Source organism: Danio aesculapii, chromosome 9 (assembly GCF_903798145.1).
Source record: "Danio aesculapii chromosome 9, fDanAes4.1, whole genome shotgun sequence".
Taxonomy (NCBI): domain Eukaryota; kingdom Metazoa; phylum Chordata; class Actinopteri; order Cypriniformes; family Danionidae; genus Danio; species Danio aesculapii.
Window position 1 is genome coordinate 18,850,977 of NC_079443.1, and position 27,434 is coordinate 18,878,410.

Sequence of the window (27,434 nt, forward strand, 5' to 3'; positions counted from 1 at the left end):
CACCCAGTTACCACTTAATTATCTTATTAAATTCATCAATGGGTCTGTGTTTTTGAATCTGCTTCACATCGAAAAAACTTTATTTAAAAGTGCAAAGATGATGAAAATTCTACAATTTTCTAAACGTTTGAATGTTGATTCAATGTTTCATTCACTGAATTTCTTAAGTATCTCGGGTTTAGTCTCAACAGCAAGTAACAACGTTCAAAGGGCTCCTATTTTCTCCCTTTAACCAGATGTAAAATATGTTTTTGGTTTCTCAAGGGTGTGTCTGTGACGTTTCAGCTTAAAATACCCATCAGATCATTTATACCAAATAAAAACAAATAAAATGTAACATAACTATTATTATTAATAATAAGCATAATTCAATTCATACTTATGCTAATATTTATTTAACCTCTAATGCTTCAATATGTGTATATAAACATTATAGTTGCTCTATGTAGGCTACAATAAAATGACAAGTCAATCTGTGCTCGAGTATGTATGTTTAAGTGATTAATTCATTAAAAAGCATATTCGGTTACATTTTCCACATGAAAAGTAACACTTCTTAATGTTGTTAAATCGAAATTGTAACGAATTTATTTAACATATTTTCATTTGTTAATTGTTTTGTCATAAAATCAAACAAGACATTTAACTTGCACTGAAATTAAGTATTTTAGTATACGCCATCGATTTTTTTTTTTTTTTGTCTTTGAAGCCAGTGATATATTTAGCATTGGGAGACGATAACCTCAGTCATATCATCTGTCATGCACAACACACAAGGATACTCATCTAGTCGTAGTACTACCTGTGTTGCCATGTCCGCATATTACACGCGACCTTGGGGAGATTTTTTTCCATCCTTATTCTGTCGGTTATTCCTTCGTGATCTGGCAACCCAGAGAACTATCCCCGACAGCGCACTGCTGCTGTGTCCGTGTGTATGTGCACTAGTTCGGCTGTCGTGCGGCCTTCATGCTGTTAGCATATACATATAAACGACTTGTTATCGTCAATACACTGCTTAAATAAAGCATAATGGCGTCCGGAGCCGAGAGAGTGGAGCCTGGAGACAGCGAACAGGATGAAGAAGATGTATATGAAGTGGAGAGGATTATTGACGTGCGAGTGGAGGAGGTAAGAGAGAGAGAGTGTCGCTTCGGATGCCATCTTGCTAGCGATGTAGCATGTAGCTATTACTGTCCTTAGTAAATACTGCAGACACGTGTATACTCAATGGGATAACACCAAGGAAATAGTGGATCTGCTGCTTTTAAGGGCTGCTCGCCTTAAAACAGCAACTTCCCGCGGCACAGAGAGCCTGCGTTCACTCGCTGTAACTTTCTGACGGTTAACGTTAGCTCAGCTCAGCTCGCCGCCCGGTTTGAGCAGTGGCGCGAGACAAATTCACATTCAAACGCGCCCTGCTCCTGTTGTTTACATCGCACCAGTTTAAAGTCCAGCCTAATTAATACTTTAAACAGCGGAGTAAATCAACCCACGCCTTAAATGCATGGCAGTTGTGCTGACAGCAGTGCTGTTAAACCTTTTAAAGGGTCTAACGTTACACACACCTTTTGTTTATAACTTACACCCATATATGTGAAATGGGACATTATTAGTTGTTTACACATTATACTAAAGTAAATATTGATGCATAACTAAACATAACGCTTATGATCAGATAACAGCAGACATTAAAGCTTAACATTTACATTCCACTATCATCCTTTTAAAGTTCAATCCATTTAATAGTACAAGATCACTGTTTTTAGTATTTCCCTTGCTTTTATATATTGTTATCAGCATCTGTGGAACTGATATTGTATTTTGTCCCTGCTGCTTCGTATCTGCTTTTATGTTGTCTCTTGGCCAGGTCTTCATTGTAAATTGACCTACCTGGTTATTAAGGTTATTATTATTATAACTAATGCTTGTCCACACACAGTGTAAACAACGAACTAACTAAATAACTAATACATGATCCTAATGGCTGGAATGCATAACACTGATTCAGCATTTTCTTTTACAAAACATTTATTGTTAAACTATAATGATCAGTCTGTGTTTTTAGGTTTTCTAATCCCATAACAGACCTCGAATAGTGGTGGTGTTCTGTGTGAAGCGTTTTTAGATAAGAGCAATTCCAGCGTTATGAAAAATGAAATGTCAATTCCAATTCCAGTGTTAAGAAAAATGTCAATCTGTAAACATTGTTTATATTTTTAATGAGGGCAATAAACATGCGTTATGGATGTGACAGCTCTCTGATATGGATGACAGATGTGAAATTGTCGCTTGTGTGACTTTGGTAAATCAAATGAAATAGTTTGAAAACATTGACAGACACATTTTGGAGTATTTTAAAATACTGTTAAATACTTGCTTACACATAATGAAGAAGCGGTTTTGCTATTTTGGTGAAAACTTAATTTTTGTCATGGCAAGGTTGACATTTGCATGAAATTGCTCACAAGCATTTGCCTCTGCTGTGTGTTTTGGAGCTTGAGATCTGTTTAGAATCTGAATTTCCCTGTTCTAGTATACTTGCTTTACCTTAAGGCCTCATAAAGAGAGAAATGGAGTAGTATCACATTACTGACCACTTTCATCACCTCAGTGACTGGAGATGCTGGGTTTCCCTGAGCACATGTGAAATGCTGACTGAATGATTTCTACGAGGCTGTTTTACAGTGTCCTTCCAGCTGCGGCAAATGCGAGAATGAGCGATCGCTTCATGCCAGACTGCTTCAGTTTATTTATATGAGGCTCCATTCAGCAGCGTCTAATCTAGAAATATCATGTGTGCGCCTCTCTGTGGATGTGTGCGTCATTTGAACTCAAAGAACAGGTGCTGTGTGACAATGGGAAGGTTGTTATTTTGTTGTTGAATAACTCGAAAAGGAAAATGTGTAATGCTGTGGAGTGAACAGAGAAAACTGAAAAGACAACACTTGCAGATGAATTCTTGTTGGTTGAGATATGTGAATCTTGGGAAAGAGTGTTGACGAGGTCAGTGTTTGGAGGACAGATAACGCTCAAAGCATGTGAAATCCAGTGTTCTGCTGCTCTGTGCCCTTTGAGCCGCAGGCACTAATGTATCTCTAATGAGGGGGGTCACTGAGTCTATCTGTGTGTGTGAGAGGATCTTCCTCACCACTTATGCTTTAGAAGTGGGTGAAAGTACACTTTAAAGCTATTTAACTACATGGAGGCTAATGTGATATTGTAAGCTCATTTGTGCAACAATTTGTTCACTAGTTAAAGGAACTAATACACTTATTTGTACCATTTTTTCTTAGCTGCATTTTTATTTTTATTTCATTTATAACCACAGCTATTCGTGGTTCAATTTATTTTATATTATTGTTATTTAAACTTAATAAGACCACCCATTATTGTGTAACACTTATCATTTTAAAATTACATGAAATATTTTGTCTGAACAGTTAGGATTTGAATGTAAAAAAAATCAAAATTACTTTCAAAAGTCACTCTGAATAAAGCACAATGTTTTATATATATATATATATATATATATATATATATATATATATATATATATATATATATATATATATATATATATATATATATATATAAAAGAGTATGTTATTTTATACAGATATATTTATTGAATTAGGGCTGCACAATATTGTTTCAGCTTGAATGTCGCAATGTGTACATCTGCAATAGTCACATCGCAAGATATCCAATGCTGAGTCTGACATATAGTTGACCGGGAGCCACAGAACACCTTATTTGTATAGTTTGCATGTGTTTTAAAGCCTGTGACAGAGCATTTTAAGAGAATTTAGAATATTTGAGCACACAACATTATGATGTTTGGTGGTGTAACAAAAATGTATTTTATATAATTATTTATACAGAATTGATAGGATTTATGCAACAAAGTTTTTTGTACTTATTTTACTTGCCACATTTGGCAGATAATTTAGCTTGTTTTAAGGAAAAAAACAAGTTATTTCTTCTTAAGGTGAAAACAAAACACTATTTTTACTTGATCTAAGAATTTTTAGACATTTGGACTAAAAACAGGACAAAGCAAAGGAAGAAAATCATTTATTGCAATGTGATTATTACATTTTTGTCCCTAAACCACCAAATAGAGATTTTCATATCGCAATATTTATTGCAGAAAAATAAAAATATTGCAATATCAGATTTTTCCAACACCGTGCGGCCTTAAATTGAATGTTAAAATAACACCGCTGTCATTAATATTGTTTACATTTTATTGTGATTTCAATAATTTTATGTTTTCAACATTGTTATTAAAGTTATCTTAAAGTAAAACAATTATTGTTTCTAGAAATAAGACAAATGAGACCAAAGTTAATATTTCTTCCAATTAATTTGATGCACTAAAATGCATGGCTAAAACTAATGGCAATAGACATTTTAGAACAAAAACTTTCACTAAAGACTCAACTATAATGAAAATGTAATATATAAAAATAAGAAGTATATTTCAATGGCACAAAAATTACATTAGTCACATAGTTGATGCATATGTAAATACCTAATGCGTTTTTGTTAAGACCTTGAGACCATATCAATTTCTGCCCCTGGAAGAAAGCAGTGTAACAGAAGGACTTTTTAAATGAGAAGTATTTCTGTGTCTCTAAATGTCAGTCTCAGGGTTTGTCACGATTTTATCCCAGTGGTGTCCATTCATCCTGAGTGCAGCATGAGACAGTCAGTGATGGCCATGAGCCAGTAACAACCACTTTCAGATCAACTGACAGCCTGTGCTTACTAGACTACTGCTGTTTGGCAGACACACAGACAATTGTGCCTTTAACTCACTTGTTTACATAAATACAGTGATTAACCGCTTCTCGCTGCTCCTTGTTCATGCACAGAGGCTGTTGTGTAGGAAAGTAGCACTTTAAGCCAAGACTCTTGAAAAATCACTAACCTACTGCAGTGGTTAGGTACATTAAGGTGAAACTATAGGCAAAAACATTTGTTTTTTTCCACCCACCTATCAGTTTATGGATTTTTGGGAAGTGTTTCCACAGTGCGATGGATAGTAAACATCCAAAATACACTAAAAATGTTTGGTGTTAACCCAAATTTGGGGAAAATATTCGATGAACCTAAAAATTGGTTGCATTTTTTTTAATGAATTGAATAAATTGAAAGATATTGATCACTTATATATGGATTATATATAAAAATAAGCCCATCTTTATTTTTAAATCATAATTTAATCTGAATAAAGAACCCCACATTTTAAATGTGTTTGTCTGTGATCTGAGCCATAAATACTCATTTTGAATACCAGGGATGTGTTCATAATTTACATGTTGTTCTACCAATCATTCAGAATTTTAGTTATTCTGGCTGTTCTCTGTATTTTGTAAATTAAATTGTCAAAATACCCTCCTTAAAAAAATATTTGATTATATATAAAAGAATCAAATATTTATAAGGACGGTATTTTGGGGATTTAATTTACAAAATATATGTAATGAAAGCAGTATTTCGAACTTGACTTTATCCAATGTTTATTTTTAATAGTGCAGTAACAGATCACAAATCTCACGGCTCGGATCACATTATGGTTTTTAGTCATGGATCGGAGCGTTTTTCGGATCAGCCAAAAGGAGAGACAAATGTAATTTGCTTTCCATTTATTACAAAAACAGCACTGCAAGACACTTTTGGTTTTAACAAACAGATCTTAGAACCTGTAATTTTGTTAAAAATAAAATGAAGAAATAATCAGCTGAATAAAAATAAATAATATTTAGTACTCTGAAAAATTCACTGTTACTACTACTGTTACTAGCTGATGATGCTAAATGTAGAAATCTAACATTATAATTTGTACAAGCCACATTTATTTTTAGTCTCATTTTCAATAAATGATTCAGTTGTTCACTTATTAAACATCATGTATAAACTGTTATATCGCAGTACTTCTGTGCTATTTGACTGTAACTTCATAACTAGCTCAAAAGACTCAATCTCTTTCTTGATTTTTGTGTTTTTCGAACACAGATTTGAATGCAGCGATTTGAAGGATTAATAAACATAAGCAAATCACCATCATTTATAGTGTAAAGATCCTGATCTTTTAATGATTAATCGTGCAGCTTACACTAAATGCATTAAGGCAGGCTAAACAAGTAGTGACAGAAAGCATCTTTAATGAAACCACCACATCTCGAATAACCCAACTACGTCCGTCATCATTATATTTTACAGGCAAGTCTGAATGCTTTAATACATGTGATTTGAATGACGTGAGAGGCGATCTCTCTGCGATCGTTACTAATTTAGGATTAATCTACTAGCAAAAAAATGTATTATTCCGCGGGGTCACGTGTGTTCTGAACTCTGGGTTGTGATCCGTACGAATCATGGCTCAACCGTGATCTGTTACACCCCTAATTTTTGATAATGCCCAATTTCCGTATTTAAATGTGTCCTTTTAGAAAACTTCAAATACCATTTTTTGCCATTCATAATATAATCAGTCAAATGGGGAAATATGGCTACTACTTATTTGAGCCCTATTTACCTGACGTGTCTTTCCTTAAGACAGACAATGTGGCAATTCGTACAACATCCACAAAAAGTTGGTTGCCAGTGTTTTGAAACTATTGGGCGAAAAAGAGCAGAGGAAGCCCATGCTCTGTCTCGTTTTGGATTAAGCATTATTTGCCTTTGATCTTCAGCTATTATTAATCCTCCAGCCAGAGTCGCAGGAAATGAGAGGAGCAGGGAATCGGCTGGGTTTGTTACTTAGCAACGCAGAGGATAATGAACTTCCCTTTGAAACTAACCTGTGGCGCTTGGGATGCATCTGCTAAGCATTAATTACTGCCTTAATGCGTCCTATAAACATCCCCCTTCTCATCCGTCTGTCATGTAGTGCACGACACTAGTGATAATGTGACACTACAGCCTGACTACTGTTTAATAGCTGAAAACCAAATGTTTGCTTTCATTTACGTGAGTGTTTGCTGTTATATTGAATAGTAGCACTGGATAATTAAACCTCAGCATTATAGGTAACACTTTACTGTATAAGTTTGTTAACTTAATTAAACTACATTAGTTAACATAAACAAACAAAGAGAAATACTTCTTTGGTGTTAATTCATTTTAGTTGGTGTTAATTTAATTTACTTATGCGTATTAAAATGTTTTCTCATACAAGCTACCTGGAATTAACATCATCAATGTAGTTTTTGGTAACATTTACCAAAGATCAAATGTACATTTCTGAATAATTAGGGCTCACTGTTCATTCATGTTAGTGATTGCATTGTCTAATGTTAAGGTTATTATTATTACTATAAATTAATGTTAACAATTAATATTTATATTAAACAGTTAATATTTATACTTATATTTTAGTTTGTTGGTTACACATTACAATAAAGGTTCATTTGTTTAACAGAAGGAAGAATTTTCTAGCATTAATTAACCTTTATTATGTTAGGTAATAAAGTGTTTATGTTTGTTTACAGTGCATTAACAGGTACAACATTTGATTATTGTCATAATGCATTGGTAAATTTATAATTTCACATGAACTAAGATTGATAAATGCTATTAATTAATAGTCTAATTAAATAGAGTACCAGGATCCTCTGATAACTATACTTCTTTCAGTTTTGTTTAGGACTATTTTTTGTTGTGTGTTTCAAGGAATAATTAGATTCATCCCTTACGACAAGTTGTCTTGATGGATTCTGCGAATTAATCAAATCTCCACTCCAGAAAAAAGATGAATAAAATACTTTTGTTAACTAAATAAATCCAGTGAAAAAGATGAATAAAACAAATACAAGAACTAAACAAAGTCCTTTACCTTATTCTCTATTGAGAACAAGGGGCCTAAAAGACTTACAATATATAGAAGTCTAAGTGTGCTGCTGGTCTGTGTGCTCCAGCCTTTTATACAGTATTCATGCCCATCAACACATACGTTTGCCTTTTTATTTAATAAAAAATATATATTTATTATTGCTTCTAGCAATGTTAACCAAACCATTATAATGAAACGACTCTGTTAAACAACACTAAATCCCTTTGTTCTCCAAAGCAAAATAAAATAGTTAATTTTATGAACTAGGGTTATACACTTGTTGTACAGTAATAAATCTCTACAATCATAGGATATATGTGTCAGAAAACACATTAAAGCATAGCAAAGAATTTGTTTATCAGCACTTGGGCAGGTCGCCCAAGGTCTGTTCTTCCAAGGTCATGGCTCCTAATCTGTGAAGAACATCCTCCTCTCCTCATAAGTCTCCCAAACTTCATGTTTTGATTGCAATCATTTGATAGGAGTTTCAGTTGAGGCATGTCCTCCTTTATTGTAAGCATTAAACTGACCAGCCTCAGTAAATCATCCTTGACCTCTGCGAACTCGGTGCCTCTGTCATCTCTTATGGTTCTTTTAATCTCTAATAGCTGTTTCAGCAAGCATAGGAATATCAGAATATGTAAGTGATGTTTTGTGTCTCTTTCAGTTAATTATCAGATTAATAAACAGAAAGGGGTTCTAAAGTTTATAAATATTTAGACGCAATGCAAATGGTTAATTAACGGCATTAATTTTTAAATTAAATTATAATTGTGTAAATGCGTGCCTTACACTCTGAGCTTGCAAATCCAGCAATAATATATTATTTTCGATGCACGCAGTGGTGAACAGCAGCATGCATTTGTGGGAAGCTATGATGTTTGTCTTTATCTCCCCCTCCACTCAGCTTACTATGCATTATGGGCATGAATTAGGGCAATGCTGGTGGAGATTGGAACTGTCTGGTTATAATCTTTGCCCTTGAATATTTTTATAGGGAGAAGTGCTGTACAGGGTGCGATGGAAGAACTACTCCTCGGAAGATGACACCTGGGAACCTGAAGCTCACCTGGACGACTGCAAGGAGGTGTTGCTGGCCTACAAGAAGGCTCTGGCTGAGTTGAAGCCAAAAAAAGAACCTGCCATGGTGAGACTCTTAAGATGTGTTCATATAAGCACAGTTTTTCCAAGACCTAGTACGGGCGATGTAATGTCTGGTCTACTTGATTAAGTCTTTTTTGAATGCTAATTTTATGTCCATTGTACCTGAAGCTTCCGATGAAGAGTGACCTGTTTGATGCCGACTCTGAGAGTGACAGCGATAAAGAGAAACCCAAAGAGTCACCTATGAAGAAAAAGAAGAAGAAGAAAAAGAAGAGAATGGAGGACTCGGATGATGAGATGTCTGTGAGGGAGAAGAAGAAGAAAAAAAAGAAGGAAAAATGGCGAGAGGACAAGCCTCTGCCTGCGCCTGAGTCTGACGAAGAGGAGGAGAGCAGGGATCCTTCACCCGCACCTTCTAAAAAAGAGACCAAGAAGAGGTTCATCGACTCCGATGATGAGGATGTCCCAGTTACTCCTAAGAAACAGAAGAAGCTTGACAAGCCTAAAGATGCAGGAAAGGTGAAGAAAGAGAGCGGAGAGGAACGCAAGAAAAAGAAAATCAAGTCCAAAAAAGATATCGATTCTTCAGATGAAGATGAGAAGAGTGACGCGCCCTCGGAGTCCCACACAGATGATACGACAAACACAGAAACGAATGATTCCTTCAAAACGACAACAAAAATCACAGAGAAGCTTGTTCGTAGTGAAAGTGGAGGCGATCTCAAGCAGGTCAAACAGAAGAAAGAAAAGTCTGACATCAAGCTGCAAGGTTTCAAAGACTTGATTCTAGAGAAGAAGCCTAAAAAACCAGAGGCTTCATCGGCAGTGGCCAAAGACGTTGGTTTGAACAAGATCAAGAGCTTTACTGGTAGCAAGAGCACTAGCAAGTCTTCTCGCAGTGAGGAGGAGCCTGATTCCAGTGACACAGGGGCGGCCACATCCACACCCAAGGCAAAGGTGAAAAGCAAAGCTCAAGAAGCCGCTACATCTTCTCAGAGGCTCTCCTCTGCATCTTCCTCCTCCTCATCCTCCACAGCCTCAACAGCCCCCATCAAACCCAGAGAGGAGGAGGCGAAGGAAGAAGCTGGTGACAAAGCTAGTGCCTCCAACCTCTTTGAGAAGTTCCTGTTGAACTGTGAGGCGAAAGATCGAGCACCACGAAGACTAGCGGACCAGAACAAGAGCACGACACCAAAGGTTTTTTTATATCGAGCTTTATTTTTGCTCTATGAATGCAGTAATAATCATTTTCAAATAACTAATACCAAAAGGTCACAATCTACTTTCCAGCATTAACAGGAAGTTTAATTGTAAAAGCAGTAACGTTTTACTTTCAGCAGACTATGAATAACCCCAAAAGCTCAATTAGGTTCTCAACCAGGGCTTAAAATTACAATTCGCGAATATGCCCAAAATTTTCTATGCGATCTCAAGATATTTTGGGAGCATTAGTGCGAGTGCATAAATTGTTGCTGTGGGACCGGTTTTCAATGAAAAATTCACACAGAATGCAGCTTTGCAACTAAAAACGCCAAACCCAGCGCTCAGGAAAGGTTTAAAACAGTCGTCATGTCAACTTGGAGTAAACAAAAGCCCGCAATGCTTGTCCCGCCTTCAAGCTCTTCTTATTAGCCCACTGCGCTGTATGCGAATGGGTTCAGATGACAATTAGCTACAACCACGAAAATGTAAAGCGCTAAAGATGAGAGAATAAAAAATAACACTGACAGATTTTATTTAGAAATCACTTAAAGTTGCGAATAATGGCACATCTGATTAGTGATCATGTGGTGAATGTTAATCCAGCATTTACACTTTTCGAAGAGTGGATAATAGACTTCCAGTGGTTTAAAGTCTGCTATGAAATGACTAGCCATTCACCGCAAAGCCGGTGAGAAGGAGTTTGCAGGGAACAGGGTTTGCCAATGAATCTTTGCAATTTTAGTGCAAGAGGTTCTATTAAATTTTTTATTTAATCGTCAGCCGTACAAGTCGCAGCTATATGTCAAATTAAAATCGTGTAGACCATCGCAAAAGGGCTTTCATTCACTAAGATTAAACTAATTGCAGTTCACGAAAAGACTATTATTGCTATTAAGATGACGTATGCAAATAACAAAATAAGTGTCAATATCATCTGTGCAATATTAGACACCACCCGTGAGAACCCAGCAAAGTTATTGTTGTTAACTCGGTTTAGCTTATTCACATACAGCAGTGCTTGAAGGGCCGGTGGGCGCTTGCAGATTTTTTTTTGTTTGCTAGTTTTGATTAGGGTTAATTTCAAATGCCATAAATCTGTTAATATAAAACTTGTAGAAATGGTTCTCATAATTTGGGTGCACCTAAATTTTGGCTGGTGCGTGTAAAGTTAGGAGCAGTGGTACTACCAAGCAAAACATTTAATTTTGAGCTCCGTCAACAATGTTTTAGATATTATTATATTAATAATTACAGAATAAAAGGAAAACTCAGAGCTCAGTCCAGCTGACACAATGTTTATTCAAGGCTCAGCCTTTTGATTTTGAAATAATTAATTATGAACTAATTAATCATTGTTGCTTGTTAGGAAAGAAGTTGGATAAGAAAAACAATATATGCTACCATTCAAAAGTTTAAAGTTTGCATTACTGATAGGGTTGTCACGATACTGGAATCCGGTAACCATTGAAACTGAACTTTTAAAAACGGCCATTTCCTGCATACATTTGAGCACTGTGGAGCCTGTTCTTAAACAACGCTGATTTGCCATTGTGTTCATAAGCTCAACAGAAATGACCGTGATTGGCCATGAAGTTCATCGGTTTACCAAGCCCCCTACCACTGTTTACTGAGTGTAACTACAGATACAGGGACACTGGAACATTTTGAAGCCATTTAAAAGCCAATTCATCAGCAGATCGCTCAATGGCAAATCAGCTGTGTTTAGGAATGTGCTCAAATGTTAGCGAGAATTTTATGATTTTTTTTTTTTTCGGTACCGAAATCCAGTCATGTGACAACCCTAATTACTGATTACAAACAATTAGTTTGACACTGTCATCCTGCACCTTTTTTCGTAGGCAGACTTAAGTGATACCTCCAACTGCCTCTTTTTGCTGTGACCTACAAGTTTTTTCCACCAGTCATGCTGATTCAACTGTAAAACACTGCAGTAATTTTAAAGTAATTTTAAAGTTGCAAACAAAAATAACATGGAATAGAACTAGAGAACAGAATATCATAGACAGAGACCTCAAGTTGGACACTTTACATTTGCTTGTTGGCCATCACTAGCAAATCTAGTCTAATGTTTGTGATTTGAACTTCTTCTCAGGGTGGCAGCAAAAATGACAAGAAAACAAAATTGTCAAAGCAGTCTCCGGGACGGAAACCTGATTCTGACAAGACAAAAGATGGTAAAATACACTTGTAGCTGGCGTAAATGTTTCATTCTTAAATTTAGTGTTTGATCACCTGATTTAATGACTTGATTTCTTACAAATCAGTCCCACGATCCAGTCAGAGTCCCGTCTCCATGGAGGTTGATGAGAAACAGGAGAAGGGGTCATTCGAGTTGGAGAAAAGTGACAAATCAGACGAGCTGACCCCAAAATCTAAAGAAGAATTACAACGGGAGCAGAGAGAGGAGGAGCAAAGGAAGAGGAAAGAGAAGATGGAAGAAGAAGAGAGAAAGAGGAAAGAAAGGATTGAAGAAGAGGAGAGAAAGAAGAAAGAAAGAATAGAGGAAGCGCAGCGGGAGAGGAAAGCACGCCTGGAGGAGGCACAGAGATTTGCAGAGGAGGCCCGGCAAGAGCTAGAAAGGAAGTCTATGGCTGAGTCAATTGTGTCTCCAGACTCTACAGAAGACTCCAGGTGGAAGGACAAGAGGAGGAAAAGGAGGGATGACAGTGAATCACGGGTTTTCACCGCCTGCGATGACAATCAGGACTCTCAGGAGAATGTGGAACGCTCGGACAAAACTCCTGGTTTGTACTTGGCCTGTCAATTTAAAGTTAAATCCACTTTTAAAATCATGCCTCGAGGCACTATCATTCTGTTAACTTACTGTAGAGCTGCACAAGTAATGAAACTGAAATCGCAGTGTGGTTTAGTTCCATTTTGCAAACTAATGAGACCATGGACTGGGGCTACACAATATATTGTTTTAGCATCAATACTGCAATAGTCACATCGCAGGGATCTGCAGTGTAGTCTGGATTATAATTGACCAAACATTACAGTTAACAACATAGAGGAGACATTTCAAATTTTAACATTAGAGTAGAAGCTTATTATTTGCATGTGTTTTTAAGGCCTGTGACTGGAATGATTTGAAGCTAATTTAAGCCATTTGGGCCCCAAAAATTAAATGTTTGTAGCTTAAAGATTAATTGTACATTATACAATTATTTACTGAAAACAAAACAGTGTTATAATACTACTTTTAAACAGGTGAGTAAACGTTCCTTTTAAAGTGATTGGTTGACTTTAGTTTTAAAAGAATTGGGTAAATCTGTTGATATTAAAGCAATTATTTGATTATTTTAATTATTATTATTATTATTATTATTATTATTATTATTATTATTATTATTATTATTATTGTTATTATTATTATTATCATTATTATTATTATGATTGTTATTATTATTATCATTATTATTATTATCATTATTATTATTATTATCATTATTATTATTATCATTATTATTATTATTATCATTATTATTATTATTATGCAGTGATTATTTAATGTCTGCTTCTGAATACTGTTTGACTCCCCAGAAAATCATAAATCATTGTTTATTTGCATCTTTTCTCTGTTGTATTTAACATTGCTTGTCATTTTTTTTATTATAATTTATTCAGATATGCTCTCCTACAGAATCATCTTAATCAATATAAATTTATGAATTCTATACAAGCTATTCAAGTCATCTGGTGAAATTGCATTTATATCGCAATATATATTACAGTGAAAATATTGCAATGTCAGTTTTTTAACAATATTGTGCAGTGCAACCATGGACCACAAAACCAGTCATAAGTGTTAGATTAAAAAAAATTACATGATCTGAGAGCTGAATAAATAAGTTTCCATTGATGTTTGGTTTTGATAGAGCAATATTTGATGGATTTCAATATATGGGCTCTGAGGGCTCAATAAAATCTGAATATTGAGAATATCTGCCTATATGAAGTACTTAGCAAAGCACATTATTAATCAACAATTGTGTTTTGATGTATTTACAGTAGTAAATTTACAACAAAATATTCCTGAAACATGATCTTTACACAACTCTTTGATCGTTTTTGAGCGAGATGCTAATGCTAAGCTAAGCTAAAGGTGCTCCTTCCAGACCTAGATATCAGTTAAATGGGTTGAAAAATGCTAAAACTCAACTCTTAACTCTATGGGACTCGTAAAATGAGCAACATGCTCCCTCCATCTTCATATACCTTTAACAAGAAGAGCTTATAAAGTAGCTGTTTCTGTTGGAAATTAGGAAATTAATACTTTCATCCTTTCAACTAAATTCTTGTTTATTATACAGCCTTATTATTAGCTATATATAGTAATAATAATGAAAAAATCTAGTTTGTATAAATGTTGATAGGCATATCAACTTTTTAGATCAAATTCACAATTGTTTTAGAAACACTGCTATTAATTTGTCCCCCCTTTGATCATACATTACTAATTTGGACTTTATTTAGCTATAGCACATCTTGTGTAATCCATAGACATTTTATTATTATAAAGTAAAGTAAGTAAATATTATTTATTTAAATTATTATTATACATTTATTGGAAACTATCATGATGATTTATTTTTGTTCAGATCTTTCATTAATATTTTGGTCAATAAAACAACAATTTCAAAAAGATTTGAAAAACTTGAAAAAATTAGGTGCGTTCGACATAAAGCAAAGCTGCAGCTGGTGATCAACGAGATTAGCCGAGCGCAGGCGGAGGCGGAGTTAAAAACAGAGTCGCCAAGCCGGACACTTCGGGGCTCAAAGTTTTTCAACAATAAGGGAATTATGAATTAAATATTACAACTGCATGAGAGAATTAAGGGGAATTGATAAGCACAAATTCTAGGAGTTTAAACATCACTCTAGGCTAATACTTCTTGTTTGAATATGCTAAAAATGGGTTTACATTTATTTACATTTATAGATATAAAACTTTCCAATATATTAGTGTAAACACCAAAACAAGGTGTTTTGATTAAGTCTTAAACAATGATTAAGATTATTTTGATAATGAAAGCATTTTCAAAAAAGCACTTTAATCCAAAATAAGTGAGCTACACTTTAAGTAGAGGTTTCCCAGAAAGAGCAGGTATAAACGGCTAGACAGGGAAAAAAAATTTATAATCCTAAAAATCAATTTATAATTATTTAGTAAAATAGTTCTTTACTTAGTTTGTTAAGAAACCTTTAGGGTGGCAGGATCAATGATGATAATTATTTTATTTAAGTCTGTAAGACTTATTTTAATTAATATTTAGGTTATTTACTAAAATATATCATTTAAATCGTTCATGAAGCTGAATGCAGTAAATATTCTGTATAAAAAAGGTTGAAAATAAACCTGTGCAAACAATCTAGCCTTTATAACCAGATTATTTAACAAAACATGATTACTGCAGTAAAATATTTGCAGTCTTTAAATAAGCATGATGTGTACAAGATAGGGTATGAAAAGTGAATCGTTTGCTTTGAAATTTGTGAATCGGAATCTGTCCAATAATAAATCCGAAACACACGTGGTTGTTGTCATGCGGTGAACTCGGCCAATCGTGTAATATCAGTGTCGTCATCAGAGCTCGTGCAGTCGCTCTTCAGATGCTGCAGGGCCTGAATCAGTCATCTGATCTCGGAGTGCTGTCGCTGTACTTTGATGCCACATGTGACAGTCACATGGCATCGGCGCAGCATCAATCCGGACAATTTCTAACAAGCATGTCCCGCTTTAAGACAGCTTTTGATCGATCTGCGCAGCGCTGCAAGTCGAACGCACTTATTATCTTTGCTCCAACAGAGCCCCACTGCACCATTTCTATACAAAGTATTATGCACATATTAAATCTGTTTTACATCGCCATGATATATACACACATACAACACAAGTAGATAAAAGTTCTCTTATATGTACATATACATACACACACACACACACACACACACACACACACACACAATGAATCACAATAGGCTTAGCAAATATAAAATAAAGAAATAAAATATTATAGATATAAAATAAAATGGAGGTACAAAAAAATGTGATAAACAAATAAACAACGGTCAAACTGCAAATATTAAGTTTGGATCCATTTGCTCTTCATATGTCAGCACTGGCTGCTAAATAAGATAAAATGTTTGACTACAACCTGTGGTGGAGTATCAAATCTTCTCCATTGCAGGATGGTACAAAAGATCCCTAATCCAATGATTAAAAGTAGGAGGAAATCCATTTGAGCAGTATAAGATGTCTAGCAAATAATGTTAAAAATGAAATCATACTTTTGGTGTTATTGTCTAAACTGTGATCTGTAATTAAATCAAATATTTCTACAATAGGGCAAGGGTCAATTAATACATGCAAAATATTTGAAAAGAAATTGATTAATAATTGCCAGAACTTGGTAAGTTTAGAACATGACCAAAACATGTGTGTGATTAGCTCTCATTACTTCACATCTATTACATAAGGGTTTTATAGTTGGTGAAAATTTGGCTAATTTTGCTTTTGTCCAATGTAGGCGGTGGACCACTTTACTATCATGATGATTTCTAATATAACAGGCATCTCAAACTGTTTTTGAGAAACACCAGTACACCAGTAACCGTGTCGCTTTGTGTGACAGACAGGGGACCACCATCCCTTAATCTTGGCGTGGAGCTCAAGCTGGACTGGATGACACTGGAGGACTTTCAGAAACACTTGAATGGAGAGGATGAGAATCTCTCTCCGCTAGCCTTAACACCCAGTGAGTAACACAAAAGCACACAGCTCTCCTGAATAGCAGATTTGCAAGTATTCTTCAATTTCATCCCCTTTTGCTTTTTGTTAACTCTTTAACTCTCAGCCGAGCTACGAGAAGCAGTGAAGAATGGGAATTACTTGGCGGTGAAACGTGCTCTTAGTTCAAAAGAGGACTACAATCTGGACCAGGAGGTGCGCTGCTTATAGATCTTGTATTTTTCTTTGTGCCTCTGCTGTGTCTAATCTGTATTAATGGCCCATCAGAGAAACTGGGTCATTCTGCAGTTCATTACTTGATCTCTGGGAAAAGCATCACTTGATTGAGCATAAAACCTAAGACTTTAGGGGTGTGCAATACTGAAAAAACATTTATTTTTTGGTAATAGTTTTTATTATGTTTTTTGTTATGGTGCATTGACTGGTGTAGGGCTGACTTGGATAAATGAGTATAATATTGTCAAAAGGTGGCAGAATAGTGTCATTATGAGTGATTCGTTAAATTCATTGTTTGTTGGTTAAAAAAAATACACAATATTAATGTAATTTACTAATATTAACTACAAAAACAAAACAAAAAAACTATGAAGGGATGTTTTTTGCTTTCAAAACTTATGAATTTTATGTTAGAAATGATTATAGTATAATTGTTCCAACTGCTTTGTAATGGGCTTCATCACATAGTGAATGCTAGACTTTCCAAATGAGTGGCATTCTATATTGTCAGTTTACCCAGTGTTAATTATGATCAGTGATCAAAACAGTAATTATGATCATATCATCATCTGCTATAAATATTGCACATGCCTAGCAGAGAGTTATGTTATCATTAACGGTTTATTTATACATACCTGCTACTTTAATTAAATAATTAAATTGAGTCAATCCAGAAAGATATTTTAGGATCACAGGTAAAATAGTTATGCCATCTACTAATAGTGTCTGAATTTTTGCATGTGCTGCCACCTGCAGGACTCTAGCGGTATGTCTTTAACGCTGCTGGCGGCTGCAGGCGGTCAGGATGACATCCTCAGGCTGCTCATTAAGAAAGGAGTGAAGGTCAACTCCAGACAGAAGACTGGCACCACGGCACTGATGCATGCTGCTGACAAGGTGGAGAAAACCAAGGTTTTATTCAGGGAAACAAATGATGTTTTCACTTTATTCACTAATAAAGACTGTTATAGTCAAATGTTGGGTTTATGTCTTTTAATAACTCTCAGTCTGTTTGGTGCAGAACTTCTTGACGACAGTGGCCATTCTTCTGGAGGCAGGAGCTTCTGTAAATGCCCAAACTCTGGGTGGAGAAACGGCTCTCATGAAGGTGAGAAGGTTGTTAAACTGATGTGGAAGGAGGAACTGGATTCGTTATTGACTATAGATTGATCATGATGGTTAAGTTGGGACGGCAAGTTATCTAGATTTTTTTCCTGTTTGCAAGTTTAAAATGTTTGTAAATTTCACCTCAAATGCTCACCAAGAAGGCATTTATATGATGGAAAAAACAGATGCAGAGATAGAAATAACAGAAATAATAAATTTAATTAGAATTACAATTTAAAGATTTTGGTTGCTATATTATATATTGTAAACTTTTATTCATTCATGTGATGGCTAAGCTAAAATTTTCATCGTTATTGTTCCAGCATCACATTATTATTATGAATTTTTTAAATCCTTTTGATGTGCTTATTGAATTGTTGTTCAAAATAACATTATTATTTGTTTTTGTTCTTGTTGAGCTAGTTAATGTTTGTTATTGTCTATTAAAGTCCATTATGGAATTTTGGATGAATAGCAAGTTTATGAAATTTATTTTATAGTGTATATTTGCAGAAAATTATATCATTTTGGTGACTAGGAAGTAAGAAAACCACCATTTTTTAAAAAAAGGTAATAAAATGTATATATAAATCTATGTATATGTATCTCGGCTGTATATCGACACTGGTGGAGGGCACTAAGGCACTCGGTCTGCGGCCTCGAGCCAACGCACGCCTCTCACCAGTGCCGATATACAGCCATATTGCACTGCTACTTATATGATATTGCGTTCACACAACAGTTTGACAGCAAAATCGTGTATATAGAAAAATATACATTTTCTTGAACTCTCATACTGGAGTATGAACAGAAAAAAAAACATGGAGGGTCTAAAAACCCATTTGTACGAGGAACTACTTCCGCTATTCGCATCAGCAGCTAACTTCAAGACAGCAGAAACCATTGCCAGTTCACATACGTCACTTTAGAGCTAGTATTTGAATGATTCTCTAGCGTAATGTCTAAAGTGATGACAAAACGGGTCATTTTTGCTCACATTTTAAGATTATAAGGCTGAATGGCATAAAATACCACCAATCTACAAAGATTTCCCAGAATTTTTTTTTGTTGTAATCCGGATTTCACAATAATTAACCCAGAAAGAGCCAAAACAAAGCAAACACTACCGGTTTCTGTGGTATAAATACCCGCACTACAAAATACAAAAGCGAGAGATTGACCTAGAATTTCACTTAACTGATTGATAATGATTTTCAGCTGTAGTTTGAAATTCACACTGAGAAAATGCTGTTTTCCTCTCTCAAGCACTTATTATGCTGTCTCTGTCGTCATCTTGTGGCAGAACGTCAACAGTCACTTTCTTTGGTATACTCAGACAGGCTGATGGCGGTGCACTGAATCCGATGCTCTGAAATTATAAATATTTAAAACAGGCACTATCCTTATAAATAAACTGCATAGTTGCAGTCTAAACAACTACATTCTCGACTAAAAAAAAGCATCAAAAGTACATTTTGTTGTTCAACAGCTGCAATATTTGTCAAACTTTATAGTGTCCTCTGCTTGTTGCGGTATGTGGGCAGAGTAATACAGAAGGGTGAAGAGGCTGAACTAGTGCTGTTATTTGCAGAATATTGCACGGCTATCATATATATATATTATTTATTTATTTATTTTTTATAAATATTAAACCAGACTTTAATTTTTAATTGTATGTATATATGAAGTGGTTCTTTAATTGTTAGATTGTTTGTGCTATCACGTCATAGCTTGTGTTATGGACTGTGTCGAACTGACTGTATTGTTTTTCTAAGGCTTGTAAGAGGGGCAATGCAGATGTGGTTCGCCTCCTGCTGGAATATGGAGCTGACTGCAACATCCTGTCCAAACACAAGAACACTGCCTTGAACTATGCCAAACTCAGTAACAACCTGATGGTTTATGATCTGGTCAAAGACCACGTGCAGACGTGAGTGTTTTATTGCCATATTAGACTGATCACTGGCAAATATATATAAAGAAATACAACCTGTGATGAAAGTAAGACACGTTTGTGTGTGCAAACGTATCTCACAGGTTATCAACAGTGGCGGAGGAGACAATCAGAGCTTATTTTGAAACCAGACTGGCTTTGCTGGAACCTGTATTTCCTCTGGCTTGCCACAGATTGTGCGAGGGACCAGACTTTTCACTGGAGTTCAATTACAAACCCCCACAACATGCACCTGGAGAAGGTGACCCAAATTGTCGATAACCTTAATTTCACTTACCTTAACTGTGTGTCAAATTTGGTCATTTCGAATGCCAACAAAGTGTTTAATATCATTGTGTTATCTGTCTCAGGGTCTGGCATCCTACTCTTTATCTTCCATGCAAATTTCCTTAATGAAATCACAGCTAGACTCTGCGGGCCCTGTAGTGTTCATGCTGTGGTCCTGAATGACAAATTTCAGCTGCCCATCTTCTTGGTAAGACACTGATGTCTTTATTAATCCTTTCAAATGCACAGCCTCTTTGTTTTGTTGATTGTCTTCAGTATTTCTGACTTTGCGTGCTGCTCCCTCTGCAGGACAGCCATTTCATTTACTCTTTTAGCCCTGTTCAAGGAGCCAACAAAATGTTCATCCGTCTGGCAGAGTCCCCCACAGCAAAGGTAATTGATCACACCATGACTTTAAAGAATATATGAGATTGTGTACATTTCTGTACATGTACAGACGCAAGTATGAATAATTGTGATTTCGCATCTGTAAAAGAGCTAGTTGTGGCTAATTTGGATTTCCTGGTTCTTTGAAAATATCAGGAATGGAATGAAATGAAAATTGATGCAATTTTTGTCCATGTTATTCTGAACAGTTAAACAGTGTATGTTTTTTTTCCCCCCAAAAGTAATACTAAGGGTAAGCATGAACTCTCCAAACCCACAGTCACCCCAAAGGCAGAGAATAGAACTAATTAGTACAGGACTACATTTGCTTAGTAAGCAAGCCTAAAAACATAATGGAAAAAAGGAACCATGGGTTTAATAATAATAATAATAATAATAATAATAAAAATAATAATAAATAGAGGATCCCAGTTTTTATAGAATATGTCAGCGGAGCCTCCAAATATAAACTTTTTTTTCTCTATAGAAAAGACATCAAATATTGCAGCCATATAAAAGGTGGGAGGTGATTTAGAAGACCTTCTGAAAAATAAAATCCATCATCCTGCTATAAGTGAGCTAAAGGCTATAAGATTAACAGCCTTTTTGAAAAGTCACTGGAATGCCAAAAACAGCAATTAACTTGCATGGTTCAAGAGAAATATTGACAATTTTAGATAAAGTATCAAAACGGGAATACCAAAGATATCTGAATAAATATCTGACACGTATGCAGGACTTTATCATTTTCTCCACTTAGCTCTGCCCCTTTTTTAATAAATTGCAAGCTTGATGGATAGAGCAAATCTATTGTAGTCTAGTCTATCTTTTTTTCTCTTTTCGATATTGTACTGTATGCACAGGGACTTTTAATTTTGAATAAGCCCTCTCAGACGCCTCTGGTAAACTGTCATACCATTATAAACTCGATGCATTTAAGATCCGGTTGGTTTAAAATCAATGATCTTCACTGTCTGATTGAAATAAAATATGAAGTGTGTCTCACATCAAACAGCAAGCATTGCATTAAACTCCATTGTTCTGCAGCATGTCTTTAAAATATGAACATTTATTTTACCACAGTATTTTCAATAGCACAATTTTCTGACCGCACATTTTCATCTTGTTTTATGCTAAATGAATGACTTAGTCTTTTCAACTGATTGTATTTTAATTAGAAAAACTTTATCAATGCTGTAAAAGGAACCTTATGAAATTTTAAAATAGTTGCATCAAACTTTCACTGGAAGATTACCAGTCATTCATATAGCCCTTTTATTTTACTCATGCAGACTATTTTTGTTCTGGATAATACATTACAATATGTAAAACGCTGTAATTTACACTGTGCCATTAACATCAAGAAAGCAAAACCTGAGAATAGAGCATATAAATAATAAAAAAACTAAACTGTATGTTTTGTCATAGAATCATTCTGAGTAGTTTTTCATTAACCCATTTATCAGATCGGCCTTTATTAATTTGTATTTATTTTTTATCTTATCCATTAATAATAGCAGTGGTTTTCCTCTAGGATTTTTTCCAGCTGTGGTGGCAGGCCTTTTAGACAGATCTTCCAACTACCTATGTTACCTTATTTCAATGACAAATGTTCCGACTGCAGCATTACAAGTTGAGCTCGCATTCATGTAATACCAGCACGTGAATCTCTGCAGATTTCCTCTGTTTGTGTACAAAACTTCTCAATTATACTGTGAGGGTGTACACCCTCAATTATACTGTATGCTGCTCAAGCGCAAATTTTCTTGTGCGCTCTCAAATAAACACTGAAATGCAATTTAATGCATTTATGTAATGAGTAGGGATGTCGCGATCAGGTTTTTTGCCTTCAGTCCAAGTCTTTGATTTTGAGTATCTACCGATACCGAAACCCAATCCGATACTTCTATAATACATAAAAAAAAAGAATAAAGAAGAGCAAAGAAATAGATCCAGGATGTTTCTTTTTTTATTTAATTCACCCTATTTTAAGATTCAACAACTCTGTTAACAAACAGAGCACTTCTGTGAGGTAGCTTTCAAAAATAACATCAATTCTTCACTTTTGGATTTGACTGCAACAGTAAATATTTAAAAAATCTAATATTAAACAAACAGCATCTCAACTTAAAATACCCATCAGGCAATCCCAAGTTTACATATCTCACAGTTTGCTATGGTAATGTTGTCGTCATCAACTTTATAAAACCTCCTGACCGCAGACATACTCACGCTTTCCAGTTCAAGCTGCTTCCGTGTTCTACTTTGCCAGCATTTAACCAATAGCGTCTCTGCAACAAAGTGATATCATGCCGCACACGTTGCTGTTTCTGTGTAAAATCAAGAAAGAGGTCTAACTCTGTGCCACCGCATAACTATAGATGTGTAAAAAAAATACTGAGAATATATTTTAGTCCGGATCAGGAGGCAATGTCTGATTCCGGTCGAGTCTGAAACCATGTGATCGGGCCCGATTTCCAATCATGTGATCAGATCTGGACATCCCTAGTAATGAGAATGTCTCCAACATTTATTAGATTTGCTTGGAATATTTATGAATGTGTCCAGTAGACCTACAGAACGGAATTGATGCGTCCTGAAGTAATGTGAATCGGCCATAAACTCCAGCAAGATAAGGTCATTGTATGCAGAACCATAGACCGTTATCTATAAAGTATAATTATGGAAACGGTTCATCGTAACTGAAAACTACGTCGTGTTTGCTGGCCTCACGCAGCCCTGTCAGTCAGTAAGGATGTAACTTTAAAGGTTATGCCGAGTTCAGACTTCACAGATGTGTTCACACTGCTTGACTATCTGGGCTAGCGTTTTGTCGCTGCTTTGTTTACACTGCAAGATGGATCTGCGACAGGGGGTTTCACACTGCATGACTTTACAATAGGAAGAATCGCTGACAACTTTGTTCAAACGTCTCACAACCAAAAACATGTAGTATATCTTTTGTTATTAACTACATAATGAGGAGAAGCCTTTACTTGGGTAGAAAATGTACATATTAGCTCACCTTGGTTTAAAGGGAATTAGCAATTTCTCATCAACTTTTTTTTTTTTTGTTATATTGCTCACATGATGCTTTTAAACAGACACGGCTGCTCCTGCCGAATGTTCACTAGTTTTTCCTCTATTTATTGGGTCCAAATAAACTGAAAATGAGTGGTTTTAACTTCTCCCTCAACCTCCCGCTGGCCTGCAGACGCCCTTACTAGTGGATGCTGCTCTCTCATTGGCTGTAGGTGATTTCCGATGTTATTTTCAGTCAAAACTAATTTCACATGGCATGATTTGATTCGCCGACAGCTCCAGATATTTAGCAACGCCAAATATCTCATGGGCATCGACAACTCATCGGCGATACTCTCAGATCGCGGCTTTGATAGTTCATGCTGTATGTTTGTTACTCACGTAAATGAGCACCGATTTGCCTGTGATTTCAGGCATTGGTCAGCGATTTCTCAAAACCTGTCGGCGAGTCAAAATTGGGGCTAAAATCTTGCAGTCTGAAGTCGGCATTTAACAAATAATGCACAGCACTAACAGAACGAACTTTTCTGTAATCGTATTATAGTTCACTTACATTTTTATATGTTTTAGTGCGATTATAACCCACTATTAGAAAAAACATTTTGAATAAGAAGCTGTAATATAACCATATGTATTTTGGTGTGGCGCCCCTCCATGGAAGAATGAATATAGCGGAAACCATGAATAGACAACTATAAAAAGTGTGAAGAAAGCAATCTTAATGAATATTAAAACTGTCTTTCTTTTTTTCCACAGGTGAAGCTCCTCATTTGTGCATACAGAGTCCAGCTACAGTGACGTCACAGGGTGAAGGTCACTGCAGGAGCTCGTCCTCTCCAAAAACTGAGACTTTTCCTACACCTGCTGAACATGATATGCTTTAGAAATGGTTTGGTTTTTTGTGGAATAAACCGAAAGACAGTAATACTAACAGGTCAATAACAACAGTCACAGTTCTCAGCGTGACTTATAAGTTCTTGTTTAGCTAAGTGTTGCAACCAGTTTTCAGAGGTCTGATTTTTGTGGATTGAAACTGCATCACCCTCGAGGTCAGCATGAAATATGATAAATCGGGCTTGCGTCTGAAGGTCATTTGTAAATCTTGTTTGTATAGTGTTCCTTTTATTTCATTTCTTTTTAAATAGAATAATTTATCACTCCAGATTCTCACTCACTGTTTTGTTTTATGTTCGGTGTGTTTAACCAGACCACGCACTCGTCTGATGTGTGCAGAATGAATGAAGGAATGAATGAGCAGTTCTCATCTCCCTGTTGCTTTGCATTCGAGGGGCCACAAAAAAAACTGGACACCGGTGTGACTGACCATCAAAAGCGTGTGCTTTAAAAACTTGATATTTCATACTGTCTTTGCACAGAATGTGATTTTAATCCTGAATTGGATACATAATGAAGCCATTGTTTTGAAAGAAATGTATGAAAGTGTACGTTTAACTTGTACACTATTTTAAGGGCTAATGTGTGATTGCACTGAGAGGAGGATCCACACAGGTTGAAGTCATCCAGGTAGAAACGATCATTAGAATGGATTACTTTGATGCTGGTTAGCAGCGATCGTGACTCTTTTCACGTGTCGTCATGCAGGTTGAGCACCAGCCCAGTTTCATTTCCTATTAGATTTCACATTACAAGTCAAATCTCTTGACTGAACTGAAGAGTCCGATATACTTTTGGACGTACAGTGAAGGGTTGTTTTATTGTGTCGTTCATGGCCTACCTCTCTTCATCCTGTCATTGTACTATTAGTAAGTGAGAGAAAGACTGCTCATTGATTCATTTCCTCGTTTATTTACAGTAAATAAACTGTACATATATTTCCATAACAATCAATTTGATTCTTTTCTCTTTAATACAGCAACAAGGAATAAACGGTTCTCTAAACGTGTGCAGCATTAAGAGTCTTTCATCAGTGTAACAAAGCAGAGTAAATGCAGTTTCAAATGTTTTCAAATGGGAAAGGTGGCCTGTAGCCAGCAAACACACTAGAGATGGCTAATAGAATTGACTACAGTATATAATCCATAAGGGCTGCAACAAAAAGACTACGTTTTCAAACCCATATTGACCACATCTGATAAATATATATATATATATATATGCATGTGTTTGTATTCTTATTTGGCATATATTCATCACATGCAGAGTAATATGAACACTTGGACATTATTTTTGCTACAACTAAATGAGTAAATGTTCCTTTGCCAAAAACAAAAGACTAACATTGGTCTTAAAGGGATAGTTCACCCAAAAATGAAACCTCTTTTACTCACATGTTTCAAACCTATGAAAAAGAATTAAGAAAGCTGAAAGTCTGTACTTTTGCACTTTGGTGAGCTATCCATTTAAAATATAAAGCAAAGCACTACAGGGGGCTAATAAAATAGACTAAACAGTGTGGACAGTGTGCCAAAAACTGAAAATTCCGTCATCTTAAAATATCTTGTTTCAATCCTGTTTTGACTTCTTTTCCCTTCTGTTGAACACAATGGAAGATCTTTTGAAAAATGTTAAAAACCTGTAGCCATCGACTGCCATTGTGTTTTTCATAACTTGCATAATAATGGCAGCCCGTTTCCAACAATATTTAAAACTTCAAATGTTCAAGTTAGTAAAGGTTTGGAACCACGTGAAGGTGAGTAAAAAGCCAGTACGTTTTCATTTCTATGTGAACTATCCCATTAAAAACCTTCGAGGGATCCACTTACACGTGAACGTCTTTTAAAACTAAAATACAAGAGTGTTTATGTCTGTCATGCAAACGTTTCATGAATGTTTAACTTCCTGTCACCTCAAATACTTCAAATGTACTACAAAAGAAGAGAAAACAATGCCTAAATATTTAAAAGAGTCTCATTCTAGTCTGATTATGTTAACTTGAGCACACGTTGCCGAATTCTGGCTCTGAAGCACGTAAGTATTTCTGTATATTGTATTGCTTTGTTGTCCGACAGTGTCAGTGTGTGCATCACATACAGTACAGTTTCACTAACTGCGTCACTCGAGTCCATCCCAACGGGGTCAGTAAGTCTTTAGAAAGGGATTTTTTTTCGTGCTAAAAGGAAACTTGTTTTATGTAATACATTCTCTAATAAACTTATTTGTTGTATGTCGCGTGGAATGAATCATCACAGAACTGGTTTTAAAATATGACTCTTACGCAATGCAGTGCGCCATATTCTGACCCAACTGTATGTGCTGCTTAGTGTTTACATCTCACTTTTCTGACTCAAATACAGACTGTTGCTGAAGGCCTCACATACAGCGATTAGCCTCTCCATTATTATTTTATGAGTGTGCTAGTTTAATTTATCACTTTAAAAAGTTCAAATAATCAGTGGAGACATGATATCTGAATAGACGCATTTCACTGCATGAACAATATTTATTTTCACTAATGCTGTAGCATTGTCATTTTAAAAAATACTCATTATAATTGTATCAAATTAGGGTGAAATCGGTGGAATTGTTACGACAAAAATAATTTTATTGGATTATCAAATATCTTAAATAATTTATCCACA

The 27,434-nt window shown here is 35.5% G+C and overlaps 1 protein-coding gene across 2 annotated transcripts; it reads left to right on the forward strand.

Moving 5' to 3' along the window:
* The first annotated feature begins 905 nt into the window (after positions 1–905).
* Positions 906–25,795, forward strand: mphosph8 (M-phase phosphoprotein 8). 2 transcript variants are annotated; one of them, XM_056465126.1, is made up of 14 exons: positions 906–1,131; positions 8,841–8,990; positions 9,116–10,144; positions 12,264–12,345; positions 12,436–12,915; positions 16,807–16,929; positions 17,029–17,117; positions 17,895–18,050; positions 18,160–18,246; positions 20,021–20,175; positions 20,283–20,440; positions 20,550–20,674; positions 20,776–20,859; positions 24,652–25,795. In XM_056465126.1, the coding sequence occupies exons 1-14, from the start codon at positions 1,033–1,035 to the stop codon at positions 24,691–24,693; spliced, it is 2,859 nt and encodes a 952-aa protein (XP_056321101.1). In that variant the 5' UTR covers positions 906–1,032; the 3' UTR covers positions 24,694–25,795. The 2 variants fall into 2 exon arrangements, with proteins under 2 accessions (XP_056321101.1, XP_056321102.1); XM_056465127.1 differs by having other exon boundaries at positions 907–1,131; positions 17,895–18,035.
* Positions 25,796–27,434: the final 1,639 nt, after the last annotated feature.

What these genes read in the sequence shown, in the direction of transcription:
- mphosph8 (XM_056465126.1), top strand. Translation starts at nt 1,033, where the DNA reads ATGGCGTCCGGAGCCGAGAGAGTGGAGCCTGGAGACAGCGAACAGGAT. An exon ending in CAAAAAAAGAACCTGCCATG is followed by an intron (nt 8,991 to 9,115) that starts GTGAGACTCTTA and finishes TTGTACCTGAAG; the next exon opens with CTTCCGATGAAGAGTGACCT. An exon ending in TTCTGACAAGACAAAAGATG is followed by an intron (nt 12,346 to 12,435) that starts GTAAAATACACT and finishes CTTACAAATCAG; the next exon opens with TCCCACGATCCAGTCAGAGT.